Raw genomic sequence first — 13,036 nt, 5'->3', positions numbered from 1 at the left:
GTACCTAGCATAATGTGACTCCTTCATCACATTTAAACATTTATATTGCTTATCTTTCCAAGGAACCTCTGGCTAAGTTTTTCCAATTACACTGATCAAATCGAGAATGTGGGGTAATTCTTCTTTTCTTCAATTAGAACTATCTGTACTATACATAATTGATGAAATTCCATCATACCTCAGCGAAGTGAGCGAAAGATAATGAATATCTGCTACTTACAGTTACGCGGGGCAGACAGGTTCAGGTTTGATGACGAGAGGGACCCATCATTCTCCAAAGTAATGTTCTTCACAGCACGTTCGGAATATTGTCATTTGTAGGACTGTTATGCAAATGAAAAAATCTACAGCTATTTGTGACCCTGGACCACAAAACTTTTTTTATGCCAAAAATCATTAGGATATTAAGTAAAGATCATGTTCCATGAAGATATTTTATACATTTCCTACTGTAAATATATCAAAACCTAATTTTTGATTAGTAATATGCATTGCTAAGAACTTAATTTGGACAACTTTAAAGGCGATTTTCTCAATATTTAGATTTTTTTGCACCTTCAGATTCCAGATTTTCAAATAGTTGTATCTCGGTCAAATATTGTCCTATCCTAACAAACCATACATCAATGGAAAGCTTATTTATTCAGCTTTCAGATGATGTATAAATCTCAATTTTGAAAAATTGACCCTTATGACTGGTTTTGTGGTCCAGGGTCACATTTGTGATTGTGCTCCACTTTCTTGGTTCAAACCTAAACTGCACCCTAGAAGAAGCCCATATTGCGGCTTCCTTTTTGGAAATATCTGCAGACCGGAGATGTTTCATAACGCTGAAAGCGTGTGGGATAACCTAATCAGACCGCAGGAATCCGATCTCGCCCCTTCATCCTAAACACAGAGTCTTCTTTAAGGCGTACAGATGACCACCTCAGACCCGGCAGCATCGATTCCACTTAACCTCCTCGGAGATGATCATTTCCTCTTCGCCTTGAGCTTTTCAATGCAATTTTAGTCAATGAAATCAGATCAGAGGACAAACGCACTCCATCATCTGAATATAACATCCGGCAGCTGGCATGGTGCAAAGAAATTCCCAGACAAATTCCCGTTATCTTGAGAAACTTTATTGATGGTTATTGTTATGCAGATCATAGTGCATGCACATACAATGACAAGGAGAAAGCCTGTCCACAACACATACTTAAAGCAGAAAGAGCAGAATCACAGCAGTGGGTAAGATATTTTTGCCAAGTTGTGTGATGTGACGCACACAGTACACAAGAGGATATTTGCAGCCGGATAAACTGGAGCTGCTCTTTTGTTTGTATTTTATGCAATTGAAACTTTTATAAATACAAAATAAAGAAAAATGAGATATGTGACAAACACCTCTAATTAGGTATACTTGTAAACAACATGAAGGGAAGTCTTCGCGTATGCACAGCCAAGCTGCGACTCTTCAAGAACACCTTAACAGCTTGTTTGTGTAGCACTTGTAAATGACATAGTTATCATTATTCCTATTTACATATAGATATCTTTTTCACAAGTCATATATTTCTCAGTTTCTCGATAATCAAACAGTTTCAAAGTGTAAAGGCTGTGTTCTAGAAAATAATAGTACAAAGGATGTCACATTAAAAATGATATCAAAACGAAACACTCGAAAGAAGCAGAGAACCAAAAGAAAACAGACAACAGAACGTCCCACAAGTGAGAAGAAGAAGAAGAAGTAGTGATGAAAAAATTGCAGGTTGTGTGTGTGCAAAATTGTACAGTTGACAAAAATACTATGATCATATCGTGTAAAGGCTGTGTTCTAGAAAATAATAGTACAAAGGATGTCACATTAAAAATGATATCAAAACGAAACACTCGAAAGAAGCAGAGAACCAAAAGAAAACAGACAACAGAACGTCCCACAAGTGAGAAGAAGAAGAAGAAGTAGTGATGAAAAAATTGCAGGTTGTGTGTGTGCAAAATTGTACAGTTGACAAAAATACTATGATTATATCTACATAATGATTGCATTACTTGTAAAGTGTTGATATAAATCTGTGTATGATTCCATAAAAAATGAGACACCTTTCTCTAACAGTTGGTCTACCACACTAAATCTAAAACATTATACAGTTGTGTTTTTCGTATAAGAGAACATTTTCACTGCACAGATCAAATTGAATACACTGTTAGTTTATTTTTTCCCACTCTCGTCTTGTACAAATAATCAGTTTCTTAACTTCTGAGAGAAAAAAAACAAACCAAAACAAAACGAAGAAAAAAAGAAAAACAAAAAATATAACCGGCGCTACCGGCGCCGTCTGTTTTTTTCTTTTTTCTTTTTTGTGTTTCGTCTCTCCCATATTATAAAAGTCAGCATTTATATCAATCGACGTACTGGAAGTACTGCAATATAAAAAGAACATCTCGTGGTAGGCCTAAACTAGCGAGGGTCTGACTTAAGGACTAGATAATAGTTAAACAGTAAAATACTGTCATGGTGAATTTTTGGGGAGTTTCTACGAGCTGCTATGTATAGTCTGAATATACACATTGAACACCCCAGGAACATAACCTTTGGCTTTGAGTAATGACTGATATAAGACAGCTTAAATAATCGATACCTCAGTGGTCTCTTTGACCGGCTCTGTGTCTTCGCTGCACTTGGCGGACAGCCCCCGGTCTTTCGCCCACCACGCCCATATCTACTCCTACCCACAACCCCCTGCGCACTCTTCCTCTACGGCACAGAACCCAGAAACAAAAGAAACCAAAAGAAAGACGAAAGGCGATGTCAAACGGAAGCATAAACCACTGGACGACTCTAGTCACTTACACTCTTACAAAATATGATAACCCCGAAGTGACTTGAATATTTATCATACATAACTCATTTACATGATAAAGCCCTAACAATTTGTATCTTATTTTTTTTTTCATCTTTTTAAAATCTAGCAGCTCTCTAGATCACCACAGAAACCTCTACAGCCAACAATCTACGTAATCTTTAGAAATTAAAAACCCACAATATTAAAATACACAGCACAAAATATCTGAGGTATAAGATGAAAAATATCCGTTTTTGTCTTCTCTCTCTTAAGAGATGCTAAAATGATGCACTACTGCATGTATTGCAATACCCAGGCCTCTGAATTACTCCTCCGTTACCCCCACAGGAAGATTCTCAATAGGTTTTGAAAGGTTTTATTTTTTTTAGTATGGCGCGAAACGACTGTATCCACCTCGGTATATACTAGCCTGCAAAGAAGAAAGAACGAGACCCACATCGTCGGCGTGGCTTCTGGTCTTGGCATCAGTCAAGGGAGCGAAAGCATTCTGGAAGAGAAGCCACGGGTTTGGACACGTTTAATTGACACCGTTCAGAGGAGACCTCCGCTAGCATTCAGGCTATTTGCCGTACATACCCCCCAGACGAAACCAATCACGTTCCATCATGCAGCAAGCACACCAACACACCTCATGCCAGAAGAGATGCATTTAGCTACTTAAAAATGTAAACGGGATGCAAGAATTACATGAGTTAACAGAGCAAATAAAAATAGAGCAACGAATGCAGTTTCATATGCTGCAAAAAGCATTTTCTTAACGTATTTTTGTCTTATTTTCCAGTATCTTGAAGTAAAAAAAAATTTGGGTGCATTAAAAAACCCTCAATTGTCTGTTGTTAATAGCGTAGCTCACACAGAAGTCTCTTTTAAACAAAGCAGCTTTGTTAGTCTGCACGGCGAATGAAGAATCGCAGATTCTTACTGAAACAACTGTATTTCGCCAGCAAAATTACGCAGAGCAATGGCAAATGCGACCACACTCTAAAGGCTTGTGCACACCGGGACGATTATCGCCGACGTTTAACGCCTCATGACTAAACAAACGGCACCAATGTGAGTGTGCACACCGACGTGCAAAACGGCAGGCGTAAAAGCGTAATTTTTTAAAAAACGCCTCGTGCTCGTTTTTTTGGTTTGACGCGCTGCGTTAAAAACTGGTCGACCAATGAGATTGGTGCTTTTGTTCACGTGCCTGGAGCTGCTGAAGTTACAGTAAAACACGACTTGGTGGCGCTCAAGCACAAAACGGTCTTGCCGAGCACACATTGATACCTAACGACGTAGAGGAAGTAAGTAGACGAAGAAGATGCATCAGTGCAAGATGAATGTAGAGCTGCTGGTCTCATTGGTGTCTGAACACAAAGAGCTTTATGACAAACGCGACAGTGACTACAAAAATCTCGAGAGGGAGTTGTTATGGAGAGGAATTGCAGATCAAATAGGATTCGATGTGTACCGGGGTATCTAATGTCAGGGAGTGAATTTGCACGTTCACTCGGCTCATCGCCAGTGAAAATCGCTTGGGTATGAACACAAAGACACATCGAAAAACGCTGGCGATAAGTGCGCGCGATAATCGTCCCGGTGTGCACGAGGCTTTAAAAAGGTTTATTCTTAAAACAAGAAACGTAAAACTTTCAAACAATTAAATTTATAATAAAAAAGTAAAACAAAGTCTTATTAACTTACATAAAGGTTTTAGGCATTTTTACTGGAAAACTAGACAAAATGTACAGTTTAAGAAATTGATCTTTGCAGTGTGCGTTCTATATGCAATGTGGACGTTTTGCGATCAAAACAGTCCGAGTACAAACAAGTCGCACATCGCAGTTTGCGCCTGGAGACTCTTGTCGGTCTTCCTCGCACTCTTTCATCACATCGTCTCTCCTCTGCTCCCTCCCTCTTTTAGCTGTTGCTACAGCACCACTTAGGTGATGGATTTAATTATCAAAATGACTAATTATTTCATTAAGGGGAGCGCTCGGCTAGGTGATATTCACAAAATTAGAAATATAATAACTAACATGCACTACACTGCCAAGAAATTAATACATTTATCACGTTTACTGGGAGGATTAATGTGGCATTTCAGCTGCCGTTAGCACAAGAGACAAATTCAATTACGTTTAAGTGAGGAGATGTCAGCAGAGCTAAAATCCATGCAGGAGGAAAAGGTGGGAAGAAAAGGGAAAAGAATTGAGCGTTCATGACAAGCGTGCACTGAGAAAAGAGCAGGGAAAGAATAAATAAAGGGGTCATGAGGAAAGAGGAAAAAAGAAAGAGGAATCGAGACAGGTAGAGATGAAAATTCACGCTCACCATGGCACCAACGCTGTATGCGGCTGCTGGAGCAAGTGCGTGGTTGTAGGGGTCGGCAGCATAAACTCGTCCGTAACTGTGGAAACACGGAGAGATGGTCAGATCACGCTGCCAAGTTGAAAATCACTTCTTTTCTATGAAAACACAAATGTCATACAGTCATATAGGACACCACGGACTGAAGCAACTACGTATGGTGATGATTTCAGAGTGTTTGGAAAATGACAATCAAATGAAGTCAGAGAGGAGAAGATCACATGGCTCTTGCAGTCATGCTGCACAGGTCAAAGAGGAAGACATCACTGTTTGAAAGTTGAAGGGCCACTTCTGCAAGACCTCACTAGATGCTCTGTTCACTCTAATTGTGTGTTTATGGGATGCCAGCGCTTACGGCAATATCTGTTTGTACGTACAAACTTTGCAAATCGGTACCAAGAGGAATTTGCTTGCTTTTTCTAGTTCAATACACTTGCACAAACAACCCTTCAATTTTTTAGTAGTTTAATTTAGGCATATTGATCAAAAAGGCAAAAAAATACATCATAGGAAAAAAAAAATCAAACAGACCAGCGATCAATGTTTTACAGTACTTGCACCAAAAAAACCGACACAAAACATCTGTTCATTATTCTCGTCCGGGGCTGACTTGATGAAAATGCTGCAGGATGTTTAGTGTAAATGTGAGCTTATTTTATACTTTTTCAGTGTCTTTTATCCTGAGATCTCACCCTGTTCTCCCTCAAAGTTCGAGCAGGGCTTAAGATCACTGTGTTTGAAAACAACCTGGAATATCGGCTCCTCAAAGCCTTGTTATGCATGCATGGTGTTTCTGGACCAGATAAAGAGCCAATCAGAGAGCAGAGAAATGAGGCAATTTACATATTCTTCCACTCCTGGCGATTAAGAAGTTAATCCACTGCAAATTAGTATAAACATTCACTACACAGTCGCTCTGTCTTCATATTTCAATGCGCGGCAACAAAGTATTTTGTTTGACCTGTGTTATCTGTGTTTACAGGGGTTAGTTTTAATGAGTATGCAGTGCAGTGATCAAACCAGGGCTGCCTCTGCTCTTCTGGAGCTAAGATTGAAAAGGTGACCCTCAGGATATAGCACCTGGTGAATTATTCCTAAAGTATTAAGTAAGGGAAAAAAACGCTGATTGGATGAGTCACCTGAAATGCAAGAACTGGGGATTTTAATTGCTGTTTGAAGGACACTGAAAATGTGAAAACACACTACAAATTTAGGCTTAAACTCATCCTTGTGACTATTGGTTTGTTCCTTTCTATGATCCGTTATACTAGGCTCCTCCTGCCGCCCATCGAGACAGGTTGAAGTAAAAAAAAAAAAAACTTGATTTATGAGACTGGTAAGCTCTATGTTTGTTAATGAACACCAGTGTCTCTAACATACAGCTAAATTAGATCTGGGCCCTGAGATACAGGTTAATAAATCTCGGATGGCTGGGATATATCTGCATTATTGACTAGATGCTCATTATTTTGGAAAATGTGTGCTCCAGCAGCGCCATTCCTCTAAATGTATTGACTTTTCCCACCAGGAGACCGAACGGACAGCTAATTTCTATGATTTCTTTAAACAATGCCGGGCTGTGCTTTAGGGGCTTTGTATGCGGACCTTCTCCGCTTTTCTTACTTACTGATTATGTCGGTTTGCGAACAGGATGCGCACGGCCTTTGGGGTTATCAGCAATTATTGAACTGGGACAATTAGACCATAATTTGCAAGTTTTTCAGACTCCAAATTACACATTCCAATTGTGTTTTACAGAAAACAGCTGATGTCTTCAAGAAAGTGCCTTCTGCTAAATTACAGCCTTGTTAGCATATTCATTTTCTCTGGTCGTGTGGGGGAAAAAAAGGAAGGAAAAAAAAAGGGCTGTCACAAAATCAATGCACGGATGGACAGGTCCATTTTCCTTTCGGTATATCACAACTCAAACTAGTAACAATCACACTTGTGTCATTCCCGTGATCTAGCCACCTACAGCCAATGTGCAAGACACTATACACTACATGAGCAACCTTGATACGACAATGACAACAGCACCACACGCCTGTAAAACAATGACACAAACAAACCAACCAAAAAAAGGCCCTCTCGCGCACACACACACACACACACACACACACACATACACAGATCTAATGGAAAGGGAGGGTGATGGTGGAGAACTCAAAGGAACCATGGAACACAAGGAAGATTGAGAAAGGAAAATCACAGATTCCAAGCTAGTGACAAGCATGTTCATTTCACTCTTCAAGGAACACATGCCTCTTCCAAGCAGTGCCATGGGAGAGAGAAACAGAAGATGAGAACTATGAATGCGATGCCTTCCAGCTATCCTCATGCAGTACTCCAAAACTACTCCACTCGTCCAAAAAAGAGCATTCAAGAGAAACGTAGTAAGAAAAAACGCAACATCTACTAATCAAACGGGGGGCAGAAATAAGGAGACAGCCGGGCAATAGAAGCACTCACTGTCAGGGTGCATAAAAAAGGGGGTATATGCTCGCTCCCTCGTGGGTGCATCGAGAAAGTGAGGGTGATTTGGTATTCATTTATATTTATTTATTTTACCTGAGGAGGTGTTACAAGAAATTTCATCTGCTGCAACGAAGACGAAATGATTTCTGCAAGAGAAGATAAAATTTACAATACCGCTTGCTGACTGGCTGGATGGACGAGAGGTGGGGGTGGGGGGGGTTAGAGGAGGGGGTGTTAGGGAATGGAAAGGGGGGGTATAAATGGGTTTTAGCTCACAAGCAAAAAGAACCAGAGCTCTAAGTGCTCATATCGACATGGAGGAACAGGGAAGAGCATGCTAGGGGGATTGGAGATGCAAATGCGGGAATAAAGAAGAGGGGTAAAAAAGACATATACAGTATATCAGAGATGAGACTAAATCATAACCTTGGACTGGGGCCGATTCAATAGAAACTGCAGCTGTGTGCGAGACGCTTTGATTTAGCCACTCTAAACGTCCTCTCCTCTGTAAACCCCCTCCCTCCATCACTATTGTTCTGTAAAAGTCAAGGAATTGCATTCACAGCATTACTGAATAGCGCTGGGACGGCCTTGAACGGTCACATAAAAGCCGGCCGTCGAGCCCGTTAGAAACACCTGAGACTGCGACCATTATACACGGATGATATTGGAAATCAAACAGATAATATTATACATCAAAGCGCTTATGTGATACACCATAAACTTTTCTTTGGAGAGAGACGAGAAGAGAGAGAAAAGCAAAACCCCCACTGTATTATGGACAGATTTATTTGAGATATCTTTTAAAATGTCAAAATAACAAGGTTCACTCAGTCATTTTTTACCCTCATTAAAAAATGTCATGCATGTAAATAGCACATTTTGAAAAATTCATGGGGTCAGTAATTTTTTTTTCACACTTATTAGGCCAAAACACATTCAATTGTTCAAAGTGACCGTAAAGACATTTATCATGTTACAAAATGTTTCTATTTCAAATAAATGCTGTTCTTTTGAACTTTCTATTCATCAAAGGATCCTGAAGAAAGTATAATGGATTCAAAATTAAACAGCACAACTGTTTTTAACATAGATAATATAAATTGGACTAATAGCTGCTGAAAATTCAGCTTTTATATTACAAGAATAAAGAACATTTAAATATATTAAAATACAAAGTTTTTATTCAATTGTAAAAATATTTCACTATATTACTGTTTTAACTGCATGTTTGATCAAATAAATGCAGCTTTGCTGAGGATAAGATAAAAAAAAACTAAAAAACATCTTAAGCCTTGAATACACCACAGACAGGACTTTTCAAATCTGAACAGATTTTTAAAACACTAGGCATCATACACTTACCGACTTTTTTTAAATAGTGACAGGGGAAAACTGTCCATCATACACTAAACGACTGAGGATCATACACTACCAGACTTTGAAGTTGTTCCGATCACAACAAACTCATGCATAAACGTGTGCCTTGTTGCTAGGAGACGCGTGACAAATGAAAAGTCAAAGTTTATTTATAAAGCACTTTTTAAAAAACAGCAAGTGTTTATTAAAGTGCTGTACACACATAAAAGAATAACAAATATCAATGATACAAACAATCAACAACACAAAAGAAGACAATAAGACACCATAAAGACAATAAAAGAAAGCAGCTCTCATGTAGCGTCAAATGCCAGACTATAAAAACAAGTTTTTAGGCTAGATTTAAAAACAGCAAGTGTTTGAGCCTGTCTAATGTAGAGGGGCAAACTATTCCAGAGCTTCGGGGCCGCCACTGCAAATGCTCGGTCACCCCTGCTCTTCAACTTTACCCGTGGGACAACTAAAAGCAAATGGTCAGCAGACCTAAGTGCTCTTAGCGGAGCATACAGCTTGATCAAGTCGGACAGATATTTAGGTGCTAAACCATTAAGAGATTTAAAAACAAATACCAAAATCTTATACTGAATCCTAAAATGGACAGGTAACCTGTGGAGAGAGGCGAGAACGGGGGTGATATGTTCCTGCTTTCGTGTACCCGTCAGCAAGCAAACAATGGCTGCGCCCGAAAGCTCAAAAATGCTGCCTTCAGAGGCAGCATTACAAGGCGGGAAGGCATCAAGGCACGTCCGAATCCAAATTCTGCTTCACTTCCTGTCTCCGGAGGTACCTTCTTCTGATCGAATTTTGAAGGCAGCATAGATGTATCCTTCGCTGCCTTTGATATCCCACAATCCTGTGCGTTCCATTCCGTGACGGTTGAGCCAAAAAATAAAGATGGCGTCTGAAAGTTGCGTTTGGTGGTCAGTTTATGTGTAAATGTATATTTCAGACTAACTTTTTGCACTTTTAATGTTATTTCTGGCGAGAAATCAGTATTACAGTAATTCAATATTCGTTTAGTTATCACCAAAACTAATTCTATTTTGTTGTAGATCATTAAACCGTTACGCTGCCTCAGAAGCCTGTCCGAAATCAGTTTCATGAGGTGCCTTTGTGCAAAAACACTGCCTGCAAAGCCATTGCCTCAGCAAGTCAGCTGCCTAGGCTTTCGGACGCAACCATGTGTTCTAAAATCGGCTGAAAATATCAACATGTTTGATCTCCTCTGACTGGGTGGAATCAGAGTCTGAAGCTAAAAAAATCTGTGACCATCATACACTACGTGATTTTCTATGGAATCTGTCAACTCAAATCTGCAGACTGGCTCGGACTTTCAGCAACTAGCATCGACTTCTCCAGACTGTAAATCAGCGGAGAATCAGGGAAAAAATCGTGTAGTGTATTCCAGGCTTTAGTTAACATAAAATCAAAACTGATGATATTTACTTTCTAAATGCATGCTCCTGGTCATCTTGTCAATGATTAATCAGTCCATGTTGTTACAAATAAAAATAATGTTTATTTTTCATAGTTTTTAATATGAATGTAAGCTCTTCTTCTGAACTGACTTTTAAGCCAGTAGCCAAATAAACATTTAGACAAAGTTTTTGAACAAACTCACATTCGGACTGGTTCAATCGATTAAACAAACCTCAGCCTACATTTTATTTTAGTTAAATATCCTGTTTCCATTACAGACTACAGAGAAAATTTTATTTAAAAAATATATATTATCGGTAAATGACATATTGACGTCACATCATTTAATTTTAAAATAATGTTGTCATCATGGCTTACTGCGAATAGTAACAATAAACTTTTGAGTGATACTGCATCTGCCCCACTAGGTGTCAGTAAGTTCAATATGCAACAACAATACCAACAAAACACTACTAAAAAATTACCGAGTGCACCTTGAATCTTTGTGAACTGTAAACACATATTTCATTTACATTTATTTAACAGCAGAAACATACAGCATAGAAAAGACTAGAGTATAATCCTCGGCCCTGTTGTAAATAACAAATAAAAATAAATGAAATGAAATTAAACATAAAAAATCATTTTCTAAGGATTTTTAGAATACAAACAGGATGTGGGTAAATGGTGCGTTCTGGGTAAACAAACACAAGTAGAATGAGCTGTATCACTGGTTGAACTGCACAGGTGTGACAAATGATGTGTTATGGCTTGATCTCACGTCTAATTAGAGACATTGGCCGCCATATTGCCAGGCCCCCTTTTAATTGCCGCTTGGAGCTATATTTAATAACTAAATTAATCATTCATTCCTACTAAGCATTCAGATTGAATCGGCACTCTTAATCATGTTAGGGGGCTTGTTTTGAATACAATGTTCTATTCGGCATGACAGTATTGACCGTCCCAATGCGCACACACAGTTACACTCACACATATACTCTATAGGGAGTAACGCTCAATGCAGACATGCATTTGAACACATGCATTAAATGGTGCACTATCTATAACTCATAGTGCCTTACAAAATTAGATATGTATTGGCTTCAGATATGACCATTCATACACATTACAGACTAAACATGCACTTCATGAAGACGCTAAAGTCACAAGCAGTAGTACACTGGGCTACATCACACCTATTGTTATATAATATTTCAACTGCCATTCTGTATTTATTTCTATAATTTAATATTCAACACTAAACTAATATATTCCACAGCGTTTCCTCTCTTCATAATAGCAATCAATGGTCACAGGCACTTCCAAGCAAAATGCAGACATCTGGCCAACACATTCAGGGGTGTAAATCACTTGAGTAATGGTACTTCCTTCATACAAATAAGAATCGTTTTCGGAAATGTTTACTTTACCTGAAACTAAATATTTGCACTGCTACTTAATTACATTTCTAATGAAAACATTATACTTTTTAGTCAAAGTATCAAGTACATATTTCAGTAGTGATCATGACGTAAATCTATTCTTATTTTAAAACAAAAATACATTACTATTCAAAAATATGTGGTCAGTGAGTATAATGTTTTGAAATAAGTCTCTTATACTCCGCAAAGCTGCATTTAATCATAAATACAGTAAAACAGAAACATTGTGAAATATTATTACAATTCAAAAGAACTGTTTTCTACCTGAATATATTTTTAAATAAAATTAGAATTTTCAATAGTCATTATGCCAGTTTTTAGTGTCACATGATCCTTCAGAAATTATTCTAATATGCTGATTTAGTGTCTTTTGATAATATTATAAATGTCTTCATCATCATTTTTGATTAATTTAATACGACCTTGCTAAATAAATGCATTCAATTCTTTAAAAAAAAAGTTTTTTTTAAAAGTCAGTCTTCCTTCAATGTTTTAAATAAAATGTAATTTGCTCACGTAACTGTATTCATGAGTATATTCATCCTTATAAAGAGATGAATTACTAATGAATTTACTTAGAAATACTTTCCCTGAAGCATGTTTTTAGCTTGATACATTGATTTTTATCTGTGTAGAGTCCCATACTGTCCATCAAGTATAATTCCTCAGTGCTTTTTACACCCGTGAGCATGCCTGGTATGTGTTAGCAGCATCATTTGCAAATAAACTAAATAAATGCCCTTTCATACAAGAGTTTAAAGAGTTGCTTTAGCTTCCTGCACAGCTGCTCCCCCAGCCCTGAGGGTTTCAACTCGGTCCAGAGAGCACCAGAAACACGCACGACGGGCCACTTCAACCTTTCCTGAACAAGTGTCGCAGGGACAGAGGTCAGCTGATGCTAGTATGGTGGGTTGTAGGAAGCGAGGCTACCGTGTACTCCTGACCCATGTGCCCCCGGCCCGCAGCTGTTCAGATGGGACCGGCTGAGCCTTGAGCTCTAAAAGGCGACTGGAGAGAAAGAAGCAGCCCTGACCCAGACTCCGCCTCCCAGCAGCACCTCCAGATCTGAGGCTGACCCTGGCCATCTCTGACAGTGCAAGTGAAGCTCCGACA

General features: G+C 38.7%; 1 protein-coding gene across 1 annotated transcript in view; it reads right to left on the bottom strand.

The window, feature by feature from the left end:
- Positions 1–2,961: 2,961 nt before the first annotated feature.
- Positions 2,962–13,036, bottom strand: part of LOC107690317 (RNA binding protein fox-1 homolog 1-like) — a 144,144-nt gene continuing 134,069 nt past the window's right edge. Inside the window, exons 11-12 of the mRNA XM_016488622.1 lie at positions 5,169–5,276; positions 2,962–3,336 (exon numbers count right to left, since the gene is read on the bottom strand). Of these exons, the coding sequence (XP_016344108.1) occupies positions 3,214–3,336; positions 5,169–5,276 (231 nt within the window). The 3' untranslated portion in view covers positions 2,962–3,213. The remainder of the gene's footprint in view (positions 3,337–5,168; positions 5,277–13,036) is intronic.

This window comes from Sinocyclocheilus anshuiensis, unplaced genomic scaffold (genome assembly GCF_001515605.1).
Source record: "Sinocyclocheilus anshuiensis isolate Anshui unplaced genomic scaffold, SAMN03320099.WGS_v1.1 scaffold461, whole genome shotgun sequence".
NCBI classification, from domain to species: domain Eukaryota; kingdom Metazoa; phylum Chordata; class Actinopteri; order Cypriniformes; family Cyprinidae; genus Sinocyclocheilus; species Sinocyclocheilus anshuiensis.
The sequence above is the reverse complement of the archived record's forward strand: the minus strand, read 5'-3'. Positions and strand labels throughout refer to the sequence as shown.